This window comes from Oncorhynchus kisutch, linkage group LG17 (genome assembly GCF_002021735.2).
Source record: "Oncorhynchus kisutch isolate 150728-3 linkage group LG17, Okis_V2, whole genome shotgun sequence".
Taxonomy (NCBI): domain Eukaryota; kingdom Metazoa; phylum Chordata; class Actinopteri; order Salmoniformes; family Salmonidae; genus Oncorhynchus; species Oncorhynchus kisutch.
This window is the reverse complement of record NC_034190.2, coordinates 71,718,017-71,737,248: the sequence shown is the minus strand read 5'-3', so window position 1 is coordinate 71,737,248 and position 19,232 is coordinate 71,718,017. Positions and strand designations below refer to the sequence as shown.

Genomic DNA, 19,232 nt, shown 5'->3' with positions numbered 1-19,232 from the left:
AGGTTTTAGGCCAAACCGTTCGGACACTACAGCCGATTTTGTGAGAAGACCAATTTTTGGGATGTCTCATGGTCTGACAAACACCTGTCTAGCTCTGTCACCTTTCACCACAGTTACGGAACTGTGACATCGGCTGATGGGGTAGATTGAGACGCATCCAGCGCAAAAAAAACGGATATCTCTAGCTTAAACTGACAGATTTTTTTATGGGGAATTTGTATTATGATAATTAGATTTTCAAGGGGGAGTGGACATCGGCTCTAGTTAATATCCATTGGGGTCGGCTTGTGGTGTGATTATATTTCCCCATAGTATGTTGTACCGAAGTTGACTGACTGAAAGAGAATGTAATGTTATGTCTGTAACTACTGTTCCCTGAAGGAGGTAAACGAGGTACAACACCTGTTTGGGCTTGTGCCGCCCGTTCCTGGGCTCGGTGAAGAGTGGTATTAAATGTTTCACCTGTGGAAGGTGGTGCTTCCAGCAAGGTGAGGATTTCATTGGCCTTGTCAGGCGTGATTGTAGATCCTTTAACATAAGTTATTTATTTAATTTTCTGCTCTTTTGCACACCAATATCTCTACCTGTACATGACCATCTGATCATTTATCACTCCAGTGTTAATCTGCAAAATTGTAATTATTCGCCTACCTCCTCATGCCTTTTGCACACAATGTATACAGTGCCTTGCAAAAGTATTCGGCCCCCTTGAACTTTGCGACCTTTTGCCACATTTCAGGCTTCAAACATAAAGATATAAAACTGTATTTTTTGGGGAAGAATCAACAACAAGTGGGACACAATCATGAAGTGGAACAACATTTATTGGATATTTCAAACTTTTTTAACAAATCAAAAACTGAAAAATTGGGCGTGCAAAATTATTCAGCCCCTTTACTTTCAGTGCAAAAGGTCGCAAAGTTCAAGGGGGCCGAATACTTTTGCAAGGCACTGTATAGACTATATATTTTTTCTACTGTGGTATTGACTTGTTAATTGTTTACTCCATGTGTAACTCTGTGTGTGTCACACCCTGACCATAGTTTGCTTTGTATGTTTCTATGTTTTGTTTGGTCAGGGTGTGATCTGAGTGGGCATTCTATGTTGTGTGTCTAGTTTGTCTGTTTCTGTGTTTGGCCTGATATGGTTCTCAATCAGAGGCAGGTGTTAGTCATTGTCTCTGATTGGGAACCATATTTAGGTAGCCTGTTTGGTGTTAGGTTTTGTGGGTGATTGTCTCCTGTGTCAGTGTTTGTACCACACGGGACTGGTTTCGGGTTTTCACATTTATTGTTTTTGTAGTTTGTTCATATATAGTTTTCCTTATTAAAAAAACATGAACTTCAACCACGCTGCGTATTGGTCCGCCTCTCCTTCGACGGAAGAATCCCGTGACAGTGTTGTCTGTTCACACTGCTATGCTTTATCTTGGCCAGGTCGCAGTTGTAAATGAGAACTTGTTCTCAACTAGCCTACCTGGTTAAATAAAGGTGAAATAAAAATAATAATAAAAAGTCACAAGAGTGCAACTCCCCATAGTATGTTGTACCTCGTTTCCCTCCTTCAGGGAACGGTAGTTATAGTCATAATGTTACGTTTCCTTGATCCGGCCTTTGGCATTCTAGTTGTCAAATTGTTGAGGTAATCTGAAGAGATTTCATCCCATGCTTTCTGAAATACCTCCCACAAGTTGGATTGGCTTGATGGGCACTTCTTACGTAACATACGGTCAAGCTGCTCCCACAACAGCTCAATAGGGTTGCGATCCGGTGACTGTACTGGCCACTCCATTATAGAGAGAATACCAGCAGACTGCTTCTTCCCTAAATAATTATTGCATAGTTTGGAACTGTGCTTTGGGTCAATGTACTGTTGTAGGATGATATTGGCTCCAATTAAACGGCGTCCACAGGGTATCACATGGCGTTGCAAAATGGAGTGATAGCCTTCCTTCTTCAAGATCCCTTCTACCATGTACAAATCTCCCACTTTACCAACACCAAAGCACCCCCAGACTGTCTTGTTTTGCACGCTTTGTACAAAATAATAAAATAAAGTACGACAGGATATTTCTTAACGTAGCTCTTTATTAGCTAGCTATAACTGGCATGTTCACGTGTCTCATACCATGATCAACTGACCATGACCTCACCACATGGATAGTCTTAACCAATCATAGCCCAGTATGATGCGGCGGTAAAATGCATCCAATTACAATTCAGTATGTTTACACATATGAATATTACATCCCCTTCTTTTAAAACAAACTAAACATGTTTTACATATTCTAAGCGTCTCTTTTGAATGCATGCTCTGTAGTTTGAACTCAAGGTAGGTAACCATTTATACTGCATACTGCACCAACTGAATCAACATAAGACTCTGAAACAATGATTCAGCATACTGTTACTTTTAGAACAAAGGATTCTCACCAACTCAGTTTTCACTGTAGCAATGGCATCTTAACATTTCAAACAAATACAATACTAAAGCATTTCAAGTCAACTTTTCAATAACACGTTTGCAGTCAGGAACTCTTTTAGGGCAGCAATCTGCATACACCCTTTGACATTTCACAGCTCTGGGCTTGACATCTCTTCCTGACCTTGTGTGATATGATGCTGAGCATGCTTCTGTGTCAGTCAATAGTTCTTGTGGTGTTGCAGGTAAGTATGGTATATGTTGTGCTGTGTGTGTGTGTTTAGTCCATCACGTTCTCTTTCAGGGGAACAGTTAATCTCATCAGTGTATTGTTCTTTTGTGTTCAGTAGGTGATGACGATTGCGGTGGTACACCGCTCCTTATGCGGTGGGGACGTGATATGAACGTTCAGTGTCAGCTGGCTGGATGACGACTGCTGGCTTCCAGTGGCCATGCTCCTGGATTCTAACTGACTCTCTGTCGTTCAGTGGTGGCAGTGGTCTAGCTGACCTGTCATAGTAGCGCTTTTGTTGTTGTTGTCTCTGTGCACATTTTTCATGCATTTCCTTGCAGCTGTAATGTGGGCTTGTGGTGACGTGTGAACTCACATGCTTTGGTGAAGGATTCAAACTCATCTGATTTCTAACAGGGGCCATTGTCAGATATTAAAGTCTCTACAATGCCATGCCTGGCAAAGATTGCTTTCAGCTTGTGCATCACAGCTGTAGATGTGGTGCTGTGAAGCTTGTCGAGTTCGAAGTATCTGCTGTAGTAGTCCACTGTTACAATGTAGTACTCGTTGTTTCAGGTGAATAGATTGGTTGCCACGATCTGGCAGGGTCGGTCTGGGATACAGTGAAGTAACATTGGCTCTTTGGTGTTTGAGGGGCATCGTTCAAGACATATGGCGCATTTACCAACAATGTCCTCTATTTGTTTGCACATTCTGGGCCAAAACAAAATGTCCCGTACTCTCTGTTTGCACTGTTCCACTTTTCCATGCCCATGTGTCCAGCATGGATCTTTGTCAAAATCTCTTTTCTGAGACTGGTAGGACTGATAGATTTTCTCTCCTTTGAAAATAATTCTGTTGATATGTGATAGTTCATAACGATGGTTCCAGAACTCTGAGATGCTCTGAGGGCATATTCTCCTCTCCTCAGGCCATCCATCCTGTATGAATTTCCTCAGCTGTGTGAGTTGTGAGTCCTTTTCTGTTTCTGCTCAGATCTCCTTCAGTTGTGTCACTAACTGGTAAGTTGATGTACACATTGTGCACTTGCATGTCTTCACTGAGGATGCTGTCCTTGTAGGTAAGAAACTTCCTGGAGAGTGTGTCTGCGACAGGGATGTCTTTGCCTGGACAGTGAGTGATTGTGAAGCTGTATTTTTGTAGTTGAAGGATCATTCTCTGTAGCCTTGGCGGGGCTGCAGCTAGCAGTTTCCTCGTGATTGACTCGAGGGGCTTGTGGTCAGATTCCACAATGACTTGTCGTACATATACGTACTGATGGAAAAGCTTACATCCGAACAGAATGGCATAGAGCTCCTTTTTGATTTGAGCGTAGTTGATTTCACAGTCTGTGAGAGATTTGGAAGCATAGCCAATGGGCTTTCCTTCTTCTTCTTTTTTATTTGTTATTTTACCAGGTAAGTTGACTGAGAACACATTCTCATTTACAGCAACAACCTGGGGAATAGTTAGAGGAAGGGGATGAATGAGCCAATTGTAAACTGAGGATTATTAGGTGACCGTGATGGTTTTGAGGGCCAGATTGGGAATTTAGCCAGGACACTGGGGTTAACATCCCTATGATAAGTGCCATGGGATCTTTAATGACCTCAGAGAGTCAGGACACCCGTTTAATATCCCATCCGAAAGACAGCACCCTACACAGGGCAGTGTCCCCAATCACTGGGGCATTGGGATATTTTTTAGACCAGAGGAAAGAGTGCCTCCTACTGGCCCTCCAACACCACTTCCAGCAGCATCTGGTCTCCCATCCAGGGACTGACCAGGACCAACCCTGCTTAGCTTCAGAAGCAAGCCCGCAGTGGTATGCAGGGTGGTATGCTGCTGGCATTAACTACTTCTTGCAGTAGCACTGCCCCTAGTCCATACTTCGAAAACATCCACTTAGAGTCTGAGTTCTTGGTTGGGGTCGTAGTAGGCAAGGATTGGTCCTGGTTCTCTCGTGATCAAGTCTTTCACTCTCTGGAAAGCAATGTCATGTTGCTTGTCCCAGAGAAACTCACTGGACTGCTTTAGCAGCAGATGCAGGGGTGCATTAGAATTGAAGAGGCTGGGTACGAACTTGGCTAAGTAGTTGACCATGCCAAGCACTGTTTCCAGCTCTGCACAGTTCTTTGGTGGCTCCATTTGTTTTTATGGCTGAGATGGATCTGGCTTGTGGATCTGGCTTGATTCCATTCACTGTGAGAAGATGTCCGAATTAGCTGACCTCTGTAGCGCCGACTGTGTTCTTCTCGGGGTTGAGCCGGACTACTCTCTTGCAGGACCTTTGCAGCATCGCAAAGAGGTTTCTGTCGTGTTCCTCTTTGGTTCGACCATAGACAAGGATGTCGTCCACAATTGCCACAACTCCGTCGAGGCCTTCGTACACTTCGTTGATCTTTCGCTGAAACTCGTCTTGGGCTGAGATAATCCCAAGAGGCAGGCGACGGAACCTGTAGCGTCCAAACGGAGTGTTGAAAGTTGTGAGCTTAGATGACTCTTCTGTGAGCTTGACAGCCCAGTAGTCTGATCTTGCGTCCATGACACTGAAGTAGTGTGCTACTGCTAGCTTGTGTGTGATGCCATCTAGCATCGGTAAAGGGTAATGGGGGGTGTTTGATACTCTGAGCTTGCCTGTGCGTGCTTTCTCCACCACCACTAACGCGTTTATCCAACCTGTCACTTCTGTAACCTTGGTGACTATGTCAGATTGCTCCATGCTCAACAACTCTTTCTTCAGACGGGTGCAGAAAGCAAGGGGACTCTTTCTCGGTGAGTAGACCACAGGGGTTGCGTCTGGGTCAAGGAGAATGGTACATTCTCCTGGGAATAGTCCTATTCCTGTAAAAACATCAGCAAACTCCTCCATTACATTTTCTTTCTCTACTGGTGCTGTCACTGATAAAACTAGGTCGATGAGGTCCACGCTTTAAGACCTAGCAATGCAGGTGCTCGAGTGTCAACAATGTAAAAGTCCAACACCATGTCACTTTCCTTGTATTTGCATTTGAAAGTGCATGTGCCTTTTACTGGGAGCTGTTCACCACCATAACCAGTCAGTCAAATCAAATCAAATGTTATTGGTCACATACACATGCTTAGCAGACTGCTCATGGTGGGCTGTAGCTCACGCTCAGATGTCAAGCTGCAGTCCTGATTCAGAGGAATAATGTTTAATTGTGCACCAGTGTCTAGTTTGAACTTTAGCTCTGTGCCTTGTGTTCCTATCTGAATGTCAGCAAAGGCGTGCTCTGTCTCTGATATGTGATTTTTCTGTGTCACTGAATCAATAAACAGTTCCTCAGCATTTGACTCTGACTGACATTTCATCTTCAATCACTGCGTGTACTGTTTCTCCATGGTAAGATCTGCACACTTATGCAAAGTGATTCAATTTTCCACATTTTATAAGGGCAAACGGCGAGACCCAAATGCAGACACAGGAGGCAGATGGTTGAGCTCCGATATTTATTTTAGCAAAAGGGGTAGGCAAAAGGCAGGTCGGGTACAGGTGATAGTTCATAAACCAGGTCAGAGTCCAAACGGTACAAGATGATAGGCAGGCTCGAGGTCAGGGGCAGGCAGAGTGGTCAGTCAGGCGGGCTCAGAGTCAGGACAGGCAAGGGTCAAAACCAGGAGGGCGAGAAAAGGGAGTTAAAGCAGGAGCTGAGACACACAAACGCTGATTGACTTGACAAACAAGACGTACTGGCACAGAAAGACAGGAAACCCAGGGATACAGTCCCGCAATACCTTCCAATTTATTATATTTAAATGGTTCTAAAGTATTGTTTGAATTTATATATTGTAAGGTTTCTGGTTTGCTCAGATAAATTATTACATTTCTTTATTGCTCTAAATCGACATGTTATTTTGCCTATTTTTCTTTTCGGTCTGGATAGATGGTGGACTATATTCCTAGTATTTACTCAATGTTTGTCACTTATCAACGAAATACTGTTGTGAATATAGTTTGGCCGTTTTAAATCGTATACATTGTGAAATAAAATTAGCATGTTTTTTAAATTATCTTGTTGATTGATGACCAACCAAGAGCATTGTGCATGACTACAACAGAACCATATCTCCACCTTAAAACAATCCTTGCTGCTTTGTTCTGTTCAATCTGCAGCCTCCTAACTTCACATGCTGATGCATTTCCCCAGACCACAGAACAGTAGTTCACCTGACTCTCAATTAATGATTGGGTTGTTTGACCACAGAACAGTAGTCCACCTGACTCCCAATTAACTCTTGGGTTGTTTGCTTAAGAATCTTTCCCGGTAAATATGTAGCTATCCTTCTGATCATGCATGCAGTTTAAGTAGACTATATCCATGAATGTTAAAATATGAATATTATTTATGTTGACTAAGTTAAAACCTCATGTATTTTGTTAGGAAGGCTACATACATTAACCTGAGCTATAATGCAACCCTTTCCTTGTCAAGTGGAGATCAATAGAGCATGTATTCATTATAGTTGAAGTTACTACGACACACAAACTCAGATTTTAACATTGGATTAAAATAGCCAGGGAGTTACTCTAGAGTCCCGATACAGTTGCCTGTTGAGGTAAAAAAGTATCCTTCACCAATCAGACTTGTTGATTCAGGCAACGCTTTTTCTTCATGATGGGATACAGTTTTTTCTCCCGTCATTGATCTCGGTGGGGAAGTGATCATTCATTCCAAAATCAGGGTTTCTGATATCTCTGCCCCTGTTCTTTGCCATTCCCTTTTGCTTAAAATATTAAAAACGTGCAATAATAGCCCGTGTCCTATTCCCAGAGGCCTTACCCATTCTATGGACTCTGGAGGAAGTGACATTATGTACGACATCAGTGGGCGGTTTCAGTTGAGTTGACATAAAATCTTGAACAGTGTCTGCTGTTGTCATTCTCCGGTATCCTTGAAAAGATTAGATTGTCCCGCATTGATCGACACTGTACATCAAGGAAAGATTTTTAAAGTTGTTTGTTCTCCCTTTGCACCACCTCCACCTTGCTATGAATAGAGTCTATAGTACCTTTCAGCGCTGTGTTCTCTTTCCTTAGATCATCAATCTGACGTTGGCTGAATTCTAGATGGGCACATAATGCATTGATGTCCTCTCATAGTATATCCAAGATATCAAGTTTGGCAAGCCTTTCATTGCTGGATTTTAATTGTATCCTTTCAAACTCAAAGTGCTAGATTATAGAACCAAAATAACAAAAGAATGGTCACTGTCCAATGATTTATGGTGCTCACTGTATGTGTCTCTAATATGGTCATACATTTGGCAGGAGGTTAGGAACTGCAGCTCAGTTTCCACCTCATTTTGTGGGCAGTGAGCACATAGCCGGTCTTCTCTTGAGAGCAAGTCTGCCTACGCCGGCTTCTCTCAATAGCAAGGCTATGCTCACTGAGTCTGTACATATTCAAAGCTTTTCTTATATTTGGGTCAGTCACAGTGGTCAGGTATTCTGCCACTGTGTACTCTCTGTTTAGGGCCAAATAGCATTCTAGTTTACTCTGTTTTTTGTTAATTCTTTCCAATGTATCAAGTAATTATCTTTTTTTTTCTCATGATTTGGTTGGGTCTAATTGTGTTGCTGTCCTGGGGCTCTGTGGGGTCTGTTTGTGAACAGAGCCCCAGGACCAGCTTGCTTAGGGAACTTGTTATGAAAGGTTTGGGAATTGCTTCCTTTTAGGTGGTTGTAGAATTTAGCAGCTCTTTTCTGGATTTTGATCATTAGCGGGTATCGGACTAATTCTGCTCTGCATTCATTATTTAGTGTTTTACGTTGTCCACAGAGGATATTTTTGCAGAATTCTGCATGCAGAATCTCAGTTTGGTGTTTGTCCCATTTTGTGAATTATTGGTTGGGTGAGCGGACCCCAGACCTCACAAGCATAAAGGGCAATGGGTTCTATAACTGATTCAAGTATTTTTTGCCAGATCCTAATTTGTATGTGGAATGGTATGTTCCTTTTGATGGCATAGAAGGCCCTTCTTGTCTTGTCACTCAGATCGTTCACAGCTTTGTGAAAGTTACCTGTGGCACTGATGTTTAGGCCAAGGTATGTATAGTTTTTTGTGAGCTCTAGGGCAACGGTGTCTAGATGGAATTTGTATTTGTGGTCCTGGCGACTGGACCTTTTTTGGAACACCATTATTTTGGTCTTACTGAGATTTACTGTCAGGGCCCAGGTCTGGAATAATCTGTGCAGAAGATCTAGGTGTTGCTAGATCCTTGGTTGGTGACTGAAGCACCAGATCATCAGCAAACAGTAGACATTTGACTTCAGATTCTAGTAGGGTGAGGGGATGGTTTGATTGGGGAAGGTTTGATTCCATCGTTGATACCACTTAGCCAACTTGGCTTTAGTTTGTTTGTTTTGTTGATTGGGTTTGTTGCCCTTAACAGTGCTTGAATCCTCAGAAACCAGCGACATGTTTCTTTGAGCTCGTAAGTATCTCTTGTCAATGAATCGTTCAAGCTCTTCAATGGATTCTGAATCATCCAGCGTGTTTGCAGGCAGGGTAAAACAAAAAGAACGAAACAATGGATGTATCTTTCCAGACCTGTACAGTCCATCGGTAGATACACCCAATAAAAAATTACAATTCAACGATTGTGTACTCACTTATGCCTGTAGTGTTGAAATATTTCCTGCAAACAATTAACCGAGGGAGGGAAAAGTGTGGTTCCTGTTAAAAACGCTGGGTAAAACCTGAATTGAGCCTGCATGCTAAATGAGAAAATCATTCTAGAGATAATGTAAAGGCATGTCTCGCAACACAGAAAAAAGTGTACTCCAACAAAGCTATGATGCCTTTAGCTTGATAACTATTTTGGTGCATATTTTGTACGGCCCATTAACCACATTACATCACAGTGGTGAAGCTTCATTTGCCAAGACACCATTGTCTCATTAGTGAATATAGACTTGATGAAAGAGTTCTCAAAGAATTCATATGGTGCTCCTTTAAGGGAGGAATGTTAAGTAAGAATCTAAGTATTAGATTAGAATCATTAGATGTCCTGAGACTTTGTCCGGGACATTCACCCATGGACTGGGGTGTATTCATTACGTCTTGCAACGGAAACCAACAGCGCAAGCAAACAGAGCAAAAGGAACGAAACGGGGAGGGACCTACCTGCATTTGTACAATAGAAACTATTGTTTTCGTTGCAAAATGTTTTGCAACAGAATCTGTGTAATGAATTCACCCCTGGTGTATAGGTATAGAACATTGATTTAGCTTCAATTCTTTTTCATGACAAACACACAAACAGCCTATTGAAGAGACTGGAACACAATGTTCCCATCGTGGTCAAGCTCTATTCAAATAATATGTTATCTAATTAAAAGCAATAAACAGTGAAGGATTGACTGGAGGATTGTACTGCCTTTCTTTTAGGATGATTTAAAATAGCTCCAACATTGACCTAGATAAAGGAATGCCAGTGACAGTGCACTCAGTCAGATCCCATCAGACCCACTGTGATCAGCTGAGTTTCATAATGGTATCAGCAGCACTGAGCATGGCAGCAGCCATCAACTACTTTTCACATACTTAAATAATACAATGTTTTCTCCTCCCTAGAGCTCTCTTTTTGACATGCACAAATATGCATTGAACAATTTGCTGTTACAGTCTGATCTGCCAATTTTCTGTTACAGTCTGATCTGCCATTTGTTGTTACAGTCTGATCTGACCATTTGTTGTTACTGTCTGATCTGACCATTTGTTGTTACTGTCTGATCTGACCATTTGTTGTTACAGTCTGATCTGACAATTTGTTGTTACCATCTGACAATTTGTTGTTACCGTCTGATCTGACAATTTGTTGTTACAGTCTGATCTGACAATTTGTTGTTACAGTCTGATCTGACAATTTGTTGTTACAGTCTGATCTGACAATTTGTTGTTACAGTCTGATCTGACAATTTGTTGTTACAGTCTGATCTGACAATTTGTTGCCACAGTCTGATCTGACAATTTGTTGCCGTTTACCATAAACTACTGCATTTCCAATATAAGCTGTTCAATACTCCATCAAGTCATGACACAAATGAAAAACAATCATATTTTATGGCACTAAACTATCCCTATTAAAAGTATATCTTCTCCTCACTACACAAAAGGTCAACTCTCCAAAAAGCAACGTAACACAAACATACTCAAGACTATACAAAGTGAAACAATTATTAGTAAAGTAGACTACAAAATAAAACTCAACCCACCAGAGTGCAGTCCAACCTTCCAAATATCTTCATTTTCAAACCTTTTAAATGATCCAAGAGCATTGGACATGTAAATAGGCAAACACAAATAAAACAGAAAAAATATCTAATCTAATCAAATGCTCATTGAATAGGCATCTCTGTAGAGTTACAAGTGTCAGTTAAGTCCTCTCTGATCTCTGAACGCTGAAAAATGCTAGGACCGCCAGAGTCCTGCATCGTGCCTAATTCCCCTACGCAGGCATGTGGATAAATGCGCGTAGCCAACTGCTTGCTGCTGTGTGAGGCTTTGGATTAGAGTTTATTATCGTACAGCTGCCAATTTATTTGCGGCACGTCGAATTTAGACTGAAGTCGCTCTTCACCCAGAGACTGGCAGAGTGTTAAAGTAACACCAGAATCCACGTTGCGCTGTTTGGACACTTTTACAACTCCTCAAACCTCGGACCCCGTGCACGTTCTGCAGAAGGGGAAAACCAATTGGCAACCAGTTCAGTTAATCAAGCAATCACCACTGAGAAGCTATGAGCCTATTTGCCATGTAGCCGAACAAAGAGTAAACAACCTGAATGCAAGCCACTATAGAACAGCTGTCAGTAGCAGCACATTTACCATTTAGCCTAGCCTACACAATTATGCACGTATACATTTCCAGTTGCCATCAATAATACAAATCCTTACCATAAACATGTAGATGCCCATTGAGTAAGCTCACACATGTTATGAAGATGCTTTATGCTCTATGATATTAGGTTACTCCTACTGTTACAAGGCCCTTCATTACTAATGATCTGGCATTATAGAGAAGAAATGACTAGCAGTAAATCATATTTTTTTCCCAACGCAGTCAGCTAGCCTACCATGTTCAAAACAAACAGACACCAAATAGCATACAACACATTTACTTTAAACTACTTTAACTAACTTATTTACTGTTAGAGCTTTGTTTTGTCCCCTAACTTGGGCACCCTAAACTTAGCCTATATGAGCAGATTCTCATCAGGATGCTGGCCAGCAGCAGGGAAGTTTAGCTAGAGGAGGACTGGGAGCTGTGGAATGTGAAAGGACATCACAGCAGCAGCCTGTGAGATAGTCAAACACAGACTCATATATTCATGGCTCTGGTCAGACCCATTTCAACAATTATTCGTGGGATCAGATAACTCCAAATGAATCTTACTATTTACAGGTGCAATCCCATTTGTGTTTTAATTGATAAGTAAATTATTGAAATTAGACTATATTTAATTCCATCAATTGCACAATTAGAAAGTATGTTGCAATCCATGGTGGTGAAAACTGTGAATTCCAGAAGCCATGTTCCTCAGAGGGAAGAGGCCATAGGCCACTGAGTACAGAGCTGTGAGGGGTTAACGATGAGGTTTTGCTCTGATTCTTAGAAGTTGTAGAACAATTCTAGAACATATTTATTTCACTTTGAGAGGGAACACGTCATCGTAGCAGTTTTCAATATCAAAGCCCTGGGTCAGAGCCATGCTACATGGGTCTCAGACACTCTGCAGGCTTTCATCTGGACAGACAGCAAGGCCCATTATTGACGTATCCTGCCATTACCCCTCCCTTGGATATTGGATAGAGACAGACTGCTTGACTGAAATGTTGAGTGTGCAAGATATTAAAATCATCATTCTCATCATGAGCACTATCTCAGTATCCCTTAGTTAGGAATCTGTTATGTTCCCTTTTCACAAAAACAATATTCCTATCTCTCTGAAATGTCAACGGAGCACTGAGCGTATACCAAGCTTTTTATTTTCAAAATCTTTCAAATTTAATTCAGCTCGTGTCATGCTAATGTAGCTTTTTGCGACCCGCGGAAACAACTTTTAGGACGACGACCACAAAATGTACAATACTCAAACATTGTTAGGAGAAACCTGCACCGTTATGTCAACAGAGCTCGGTGGTTATTAACAGATGTAATTAGGTTATGAAATCTGACTTTTTGGATATAATGTTAATGATATGTTAGAGAAAGACCCCACTGAATGATTCAGAACATGAACAATCATATATTATAATATAAGGAAGTGAAATTCCCTCACCAAAGTGCGTTTTCACCCACTGTGGGTGGACACCCGAGACTACACTAAACTAGACTAAACAGACTAGGAAGGAAAGTTCTGATTCATCACCCACCTGGTGAATGGAGACATGGCTGCCCCTCACTCTCTGCCAAATGGACCCTGGCCAGGACAGGACAGTTGGTGGCACTGATTAGCCAGTCTGTCTGCAGCGACATACTACACCCCTATTGTCTGCAACCAGCCAGGACCGTCTTGTCCCATTATGCCTGAGGTGTCATCTGCCATTAATTAGCCTTACCAGCCTTAGCCCCACCCACAACACAACAGCCTGCCTGTCCTAATCCTGAACCCACCTGGTTCATTTAGCTCTCCCTACTCTGTTGCCATGGGAAACAGTTACCATGGAACCGAGCTCATCTGAGTTATCAGACATAGCAGAACACGGGAGAAAAATAACTCCCACATTCTCATTCCCCTAACCACCCATTATAAATCACAGTCCTGCAAAAAGCTGCTAATCCATGTGATAGCTTAAAATATGTATTACATTTTATATCTGAAATCTGAATATTCAAGTGCTGAAAATGAATTAGGCCTATTTATTTTTTGTGACCAAAATGTTATTTCGTATTTTGCCTAATTCAATAACAAGCTGATGCTAGAGGAACATTAGCCTAGAATGCTGTGATTGTACTAGAGGTCGACCGATTATGATTTTTCAACACCGATTGGAGGACCATAAAAGCCGATACCGATTAATCGCCCAATTTTTTTATTGATTTATTTGTAATAATGACAATCACAACAATACTGAATGAACACTTATTTTAACTTAATATAATACATCAATAAAAATCAATTTAGCCTCAAGTAAATAATGAAACATGTTCAATTTGGTTTAAATAATGCAAAAACAAAGTGTTAGAGAAGAAAGTAAAAGTGCAATATATTCCATGTAAAATATGTGCCTTGTAAGAAAGCTAACGTTTCAGTTACTTGCTCAGAACATGAGAACATATGAAAGCTGGTGGTTCCTTTTAACATGAGTCTTCATTATTCCCAGGTAAGAAGATTTAGTTTGTAGTTATTATAGGAATTATAGGACTGTTTCCCTCTATACCATTTGTATTTCATTAACCTTTGACTATTGGATGTTCTTATAGGCACTTTAGTATTGCCAGTGTAACAGTATAGCTTCCGTCCCTCTCCTCGCTCCTCCTTGGGCTCGAACCAGCAACACAACGACAATTAGCGCACGCTAACTAGCTAGCCATTTCACTTCGGTTACACGAGCCTCATCTCGGGAGTTGATAGGCTTGAAGTCATAAACAGTGCAATGCTTGACGCACAACGAAGAGCTGCTGGCAAAACGCACGAAAGTGCTGTATGAATGAATGTTTACGCGCCTGCTTCTGCCTACCACCGCTCAGTCAGACGCTAGATAATATCTAGTAATATCATCAACCATGTGTAGTTAACTAGTGATTATGATTGATTGTTTTTTATAAGTTAAGTTTAATGCTAGCTAGCAACTTACCTTGGCTTACTGCATTCGCATAACAGGCAGCCTCCTTGTGGAGTGCAACGAGAAAGAGGCAGGTCGTTATTGCGTTGGACTAGTTAAGGTTGCAAGATTGGATCCCCCGAGCTGACAAGGTGAAAATCTGTCGTTCTGCCCCTGAACAAGGCAGTTAACCCACTGTTCCTAGGCCGTCACTGAAAATAAGAATGTGTTCTTAACTGACTTGCCTAGTTAAATAAAGATTAAATAAAGGTGTAAAAAAAAAAATAATCATCGCAAATCGGCACCTAAAAAGAACCGATTTCCGATTGTTATGAAAACTTGAAATCGGCCCGAATTAATCGGCCATTCCGATTAATCGGTCGACCTCTAGATTGTACGGTAGTGGTGTAGAGCCAGAGTGATGCATGGTGGTTACAAACTACATAGGCAAAATTGGCCAGGACAGAGTTCCTCCATTAAACCAGTGTTAAAAATGAATAAAACCTCTCAGGGGCTTGACATGTACATGCTTTCTCTGCTCTGTGTACCAGAGGTCATAGCGGTGTAAATGTCACACAGTGGCAGCACTTTATTCTCCTCTCTGCTTGTACTATGTCATTGTCTCATGAATGTTTACACAAGGGTTAATTCTCATGTTCAAATGTGACAAGGACAAACAAACCCCTGAGATATTTCACACTTTCAGAGCGGAGTATGACTTTAGCAAGGGAACACAGAAAATGTAGGCTAGACTGCTGCCCGTTGTTGTAAGACCTCTAATGATTTATCTTTTTTTTTTTAGCTCAGATGTAAGATGATGCTTGAAGTGGTGTGATAAGAAACACATTTCCCAATACTATGAGATTGAGAACCAATATCCGGTCCATCAATAAGATTATTTGCCTCAGGGAATCTACAAAACACACAGAGAACCATTCAGCAGAAAACTTCTGAAACAAAAGAGACCAGAACCAGAGCGACCCAGTTCAGAACAAACTAAATGCTATACTATCTGATGCTATGCCTATAGCAGTCATACAAAGCTCTGTGGTTCTGACTGCTTCATATACACTACTCAGTGTGCTGTAGTAGGTTTCTGCAGCCCCACACACTAGAGCTTAAGATAACTTCAAAGAGGTTGGCTAATGTGCTCCAATGGCACATCTGAGCTGTTCTGTACTGTACGTCTTGCATGTACAGTGCCTTGCGAAAGTATTCGGCCCCCTTGAACTTTGCGACCTTTTGCCACATTTCAGGCTTCAAACATAAAGATATAAAACTGTATTTTTTTGTGAAGAATCAACAACAAGTGGGACACAATCATGAAGTGGAACGACATTTATTGGATATTTCAAACTTTTTTAACAAATCAAAAACTGAAAAATTGGGCGTGCAAAATTATTCAGCCCCTTTTACTTTCTGAGCAGCAAACTCTATCCAGATGTTCAGTGAGGATCTCTGAATGATGCAATGTTGACCTAAATGACTAATGATGATAAATACAATCCACCTGTGTGTAATCAAGTCTCTGTATAAATGCACCTGCACTGTGATAGTCTCAGAGGTCCGTTAAAAGCGCAGAGAGCATCATGAAGAACAAGGAACACACCAGGCAGGTCCGAGATACTGTTGTGAAGAAGTTTAAAGCCGGATTTGGATACAAAAAGATTTCCCAAGCTTTAAACATCCCAAGGAGCACTGTGCAAGCGATAATATTGAAATGGAAGGAGTATCAGACCACTGCAAATCTACCAAGACCTGGCCGTCCCTCTAAACTTTCAGTTCATACAAGGAGAAGACTGATCAGAGAAGCAGCCAAGAGGCCCATGATCACTCTGGATGAACTGCAGAGATCTATAGCTGAGGTAGGAGACTCTGTCCATAGGACAACAATCAGTAGTATATTGCACAAATCTGGCCTTTATGGAAGAGTGGCAAGAAGAAAGCCATTTCTTAAAGATATCCATAAAAAGTGTCGTTTAAAGTTTGCCACAAGCCACCTGGGAGACACACCAAACATGTGGAAGAAGGTGCTCTGGTCAGATGAAACCAAAATTGAACTTTTTGGCAACAATGCAAAACGTTATGTTTGGCGTAAAAGCAACACAGCTCATCACCCTGAACACACCATCCCCACTGTCAAACATGGTGGTGGCAGCATCATGGTTTGGGCCTGCTTTTCTTCAGCAGGGACAGGGAAGATGGTTAAAATTGATGGGAAGATGGATGGAGCCAAATACAGGACCATTCTGGAAGAAAACCTGATGGAGTCTGCAAAAGACCTGAGACTGGGACGGAGATTTGTCTTCCAACAAGACAATGATCCAAAACATAAAGCAAAATCTACAATGGAATGGTTCAAAAATAAACATATCCAGGTGTTAGAAGGGCCAATTCTTCACAAAAAAATACAGTTTTATATCTTTATGTTTGAAGCCTGAAATGTGGCAAAAGGTCGCAAAGTTCAAGGGGGCCGAATACTTTCGCAAGGCACTGTATCTCTCACAAGAAGCAGACAACAGACATGTGAAGTATAACATGTACTCACCTGCATGAGGGTCTGGGAGAGCAGATTGCAGCATTGTGGGAGAAACAGAGAGAGCGAGAGAGAGAAATAGAGAGAGAGAGAGAGAGAGAGAGAGAGAGAGGGCAGCATTATAACATGCAAGAGGGCATTGCAGGGGGGGGGGGGTGAAGATACAATGAAGCAAGGAGATTATTGTATCTCAGATGTTAATCCTACTTATTGGCCTACAACATCTCATCATCTGACTCTGGAAGCCAGCAACCACATTCCATCCACAGTTTTTATGCAAGTAAAGTCATACTGTATTAAAATAAATCACGACAGCTGTGATGGAAACAGGAAGTTTCAGTAGAATTTATAAATGACGACAGATCATTTGTTTGTTCGACATGGTGGGATCTTTTGGTGTCGGTAAAATGAATTATGTGAGAAATGGCGGTGGAAATGTATTATTGATATAATGACCATGATATGGCAGTAAACTTGGAGTCACACGATGACATGGTGTGTGGTCCTCCCACTACAACTCAGGAAACCATGCAGATTAAATTAGGCTACAGATTAAATCAATTATGATCATTCCAATAAATGTTGAGGGTCTTGTTCTGGTGACATGATGATCGATGCTTGACTGCCATTTGACAACTCAAAATATTCTCACTCTTATCCATAATCTCAACATGTAGACTATCCACATAGCCTACCTGCACTGTCTATGCAAACTGTTGGCAGGAAAGCATGTACCAAAACCAGAGTTGGTTCATTTGCTATTTAACACAACAGTTATAGGTAGAGTTGAAAAAGGCGATGGGCACAAATTGAACATTTGATTTATATTCGGTACATGAAAACGTAAGCGAAAAAGTACATTTTGTGTCCACTACCTCAGTTTGGTGGAAACATACCACTGTTTTTTTTAATATTCACATGAAAATCTAGATGTAAACCTAGCTACTATCTCTGATATTTGAGCTCTTCTTTAAAATGACCAGCCCTATAAAAGCATAGCCTACATTTTACCTGTGATCAGATGCTGACATAATTTTCACAGGCAACAAACTAACACAAACTACCACTTGCCAGTGGAATGTGTTAGTTTGATGCTTGTGTTTAGAAGCGCTGGTCTTCAGGGCATAAACAGATCAATAACTGCTGGGCTCACACCCATTCTGCACTCTCCTGTTGGTCTGTCTGCAGACTATGGGCTGTGGCCTGGTGTGAGTGGGGTTTCCAGGGCTGCTTGTTTGGTGGTCTGCAGGCAGATGGACAGATGGCTACTGATCCTTCCTGAGGTAAATTAGTATTGCTCCTGGGGCTCTGGACCCTGAGACTGGACCCTATAGTGTCTCATTCATATGGAGATCATGAGGAACTCAGGAAGTCCCAGTCAACAGGCCAGGGATTATACATTCACAACCAGGACAGGACTAGCCTGGTCCCAGATCTGTTTGGGCTGTATTTCCTACGGTCATTGTTGTAGGAGTTGGCAGGACAGCACAAACAGACATGGACAGACAGGACAGACTTCCTGAGTGTTGAGGAACTATTGCCTTCTGTGTTTGTTTCCCACATTTGACATGTCATGAAATGGAAAGTTCTTAATAAGAGTTCAACTAAAATTACGCTCCTGAAGTCAATTTTATTCAGATTTTTCCTCAAATGTAGCTGTCTGTTTGCTGTCAGTTTCACTGCAAACAGACAGAAAACAGTCACAGCAAACAGACAGGTACATTTGCCAGTAAATATAGCATTGCACAGGGGACCTGCATCTGAGACCAAAATGATCTGTGAAAACACAAAAATAACATCAGAGACTATGACAGAGAGAAAACACATTTCAATTGTCAGCATTTTACTGGATTAGCTCAGTGATTACCTAGCCTAGCATATACCAAAAGTGCTGAGCACTTTTACAGTAGACACAACTGAGATCATTAGCCTCTTAAAGCACTTCATTCCACCTGATTTAACAGTTTAAATCAATGACCGGCCTTTCTGAGGCAGACTAATCAAAACGCTCACCAGTCTCCTTCCTAATCCCCCAGTCATAGCAGAAGACAGTCAGAGCCAGGTGGTGGACTCACTGGACTGGAGGGAGCTCTGACGTGTAATGTGTGCCCTAAAACACAGCCAAACTCCCAGCCCAACCCCAGTACAGACATGGCCAATTCACAGAAGACTAGCCCAGACCTAGTCCCCTACACCTCTTCCATCATTATCAAGCCATACATGTATGGTGCATGGCAACGATAGAGGAGTC

The 19,232-nt window shown here is 41.6% G+C and overlaps 1 protein-coding gene across 1 annotated transcript in view; it reads right to left on the bottom strand.

Annotated features, from left to right (window-relative positions):
- The window catches only part of LOC109907055 (arf-GAP with coiled-coil, ANK repeat and PH domain-containing protein 3-like), a 100,631-nt gene that overhangs the window by 15,876 nt on the left and 65,523 nt on the right, over window positions 1–19,232 (bottom strand). The window contains exon 10 of the mRNA XM_031794527.1: window positions 16,994–17,005. Within this exon, the coding sequence (XP_031650387.1) occupies window positions 16,994–17,005 (12 nt within the window). The remainder of the gene's footprint in view (window positions 1–16,993; window positions 17,006–19,232) is intronic.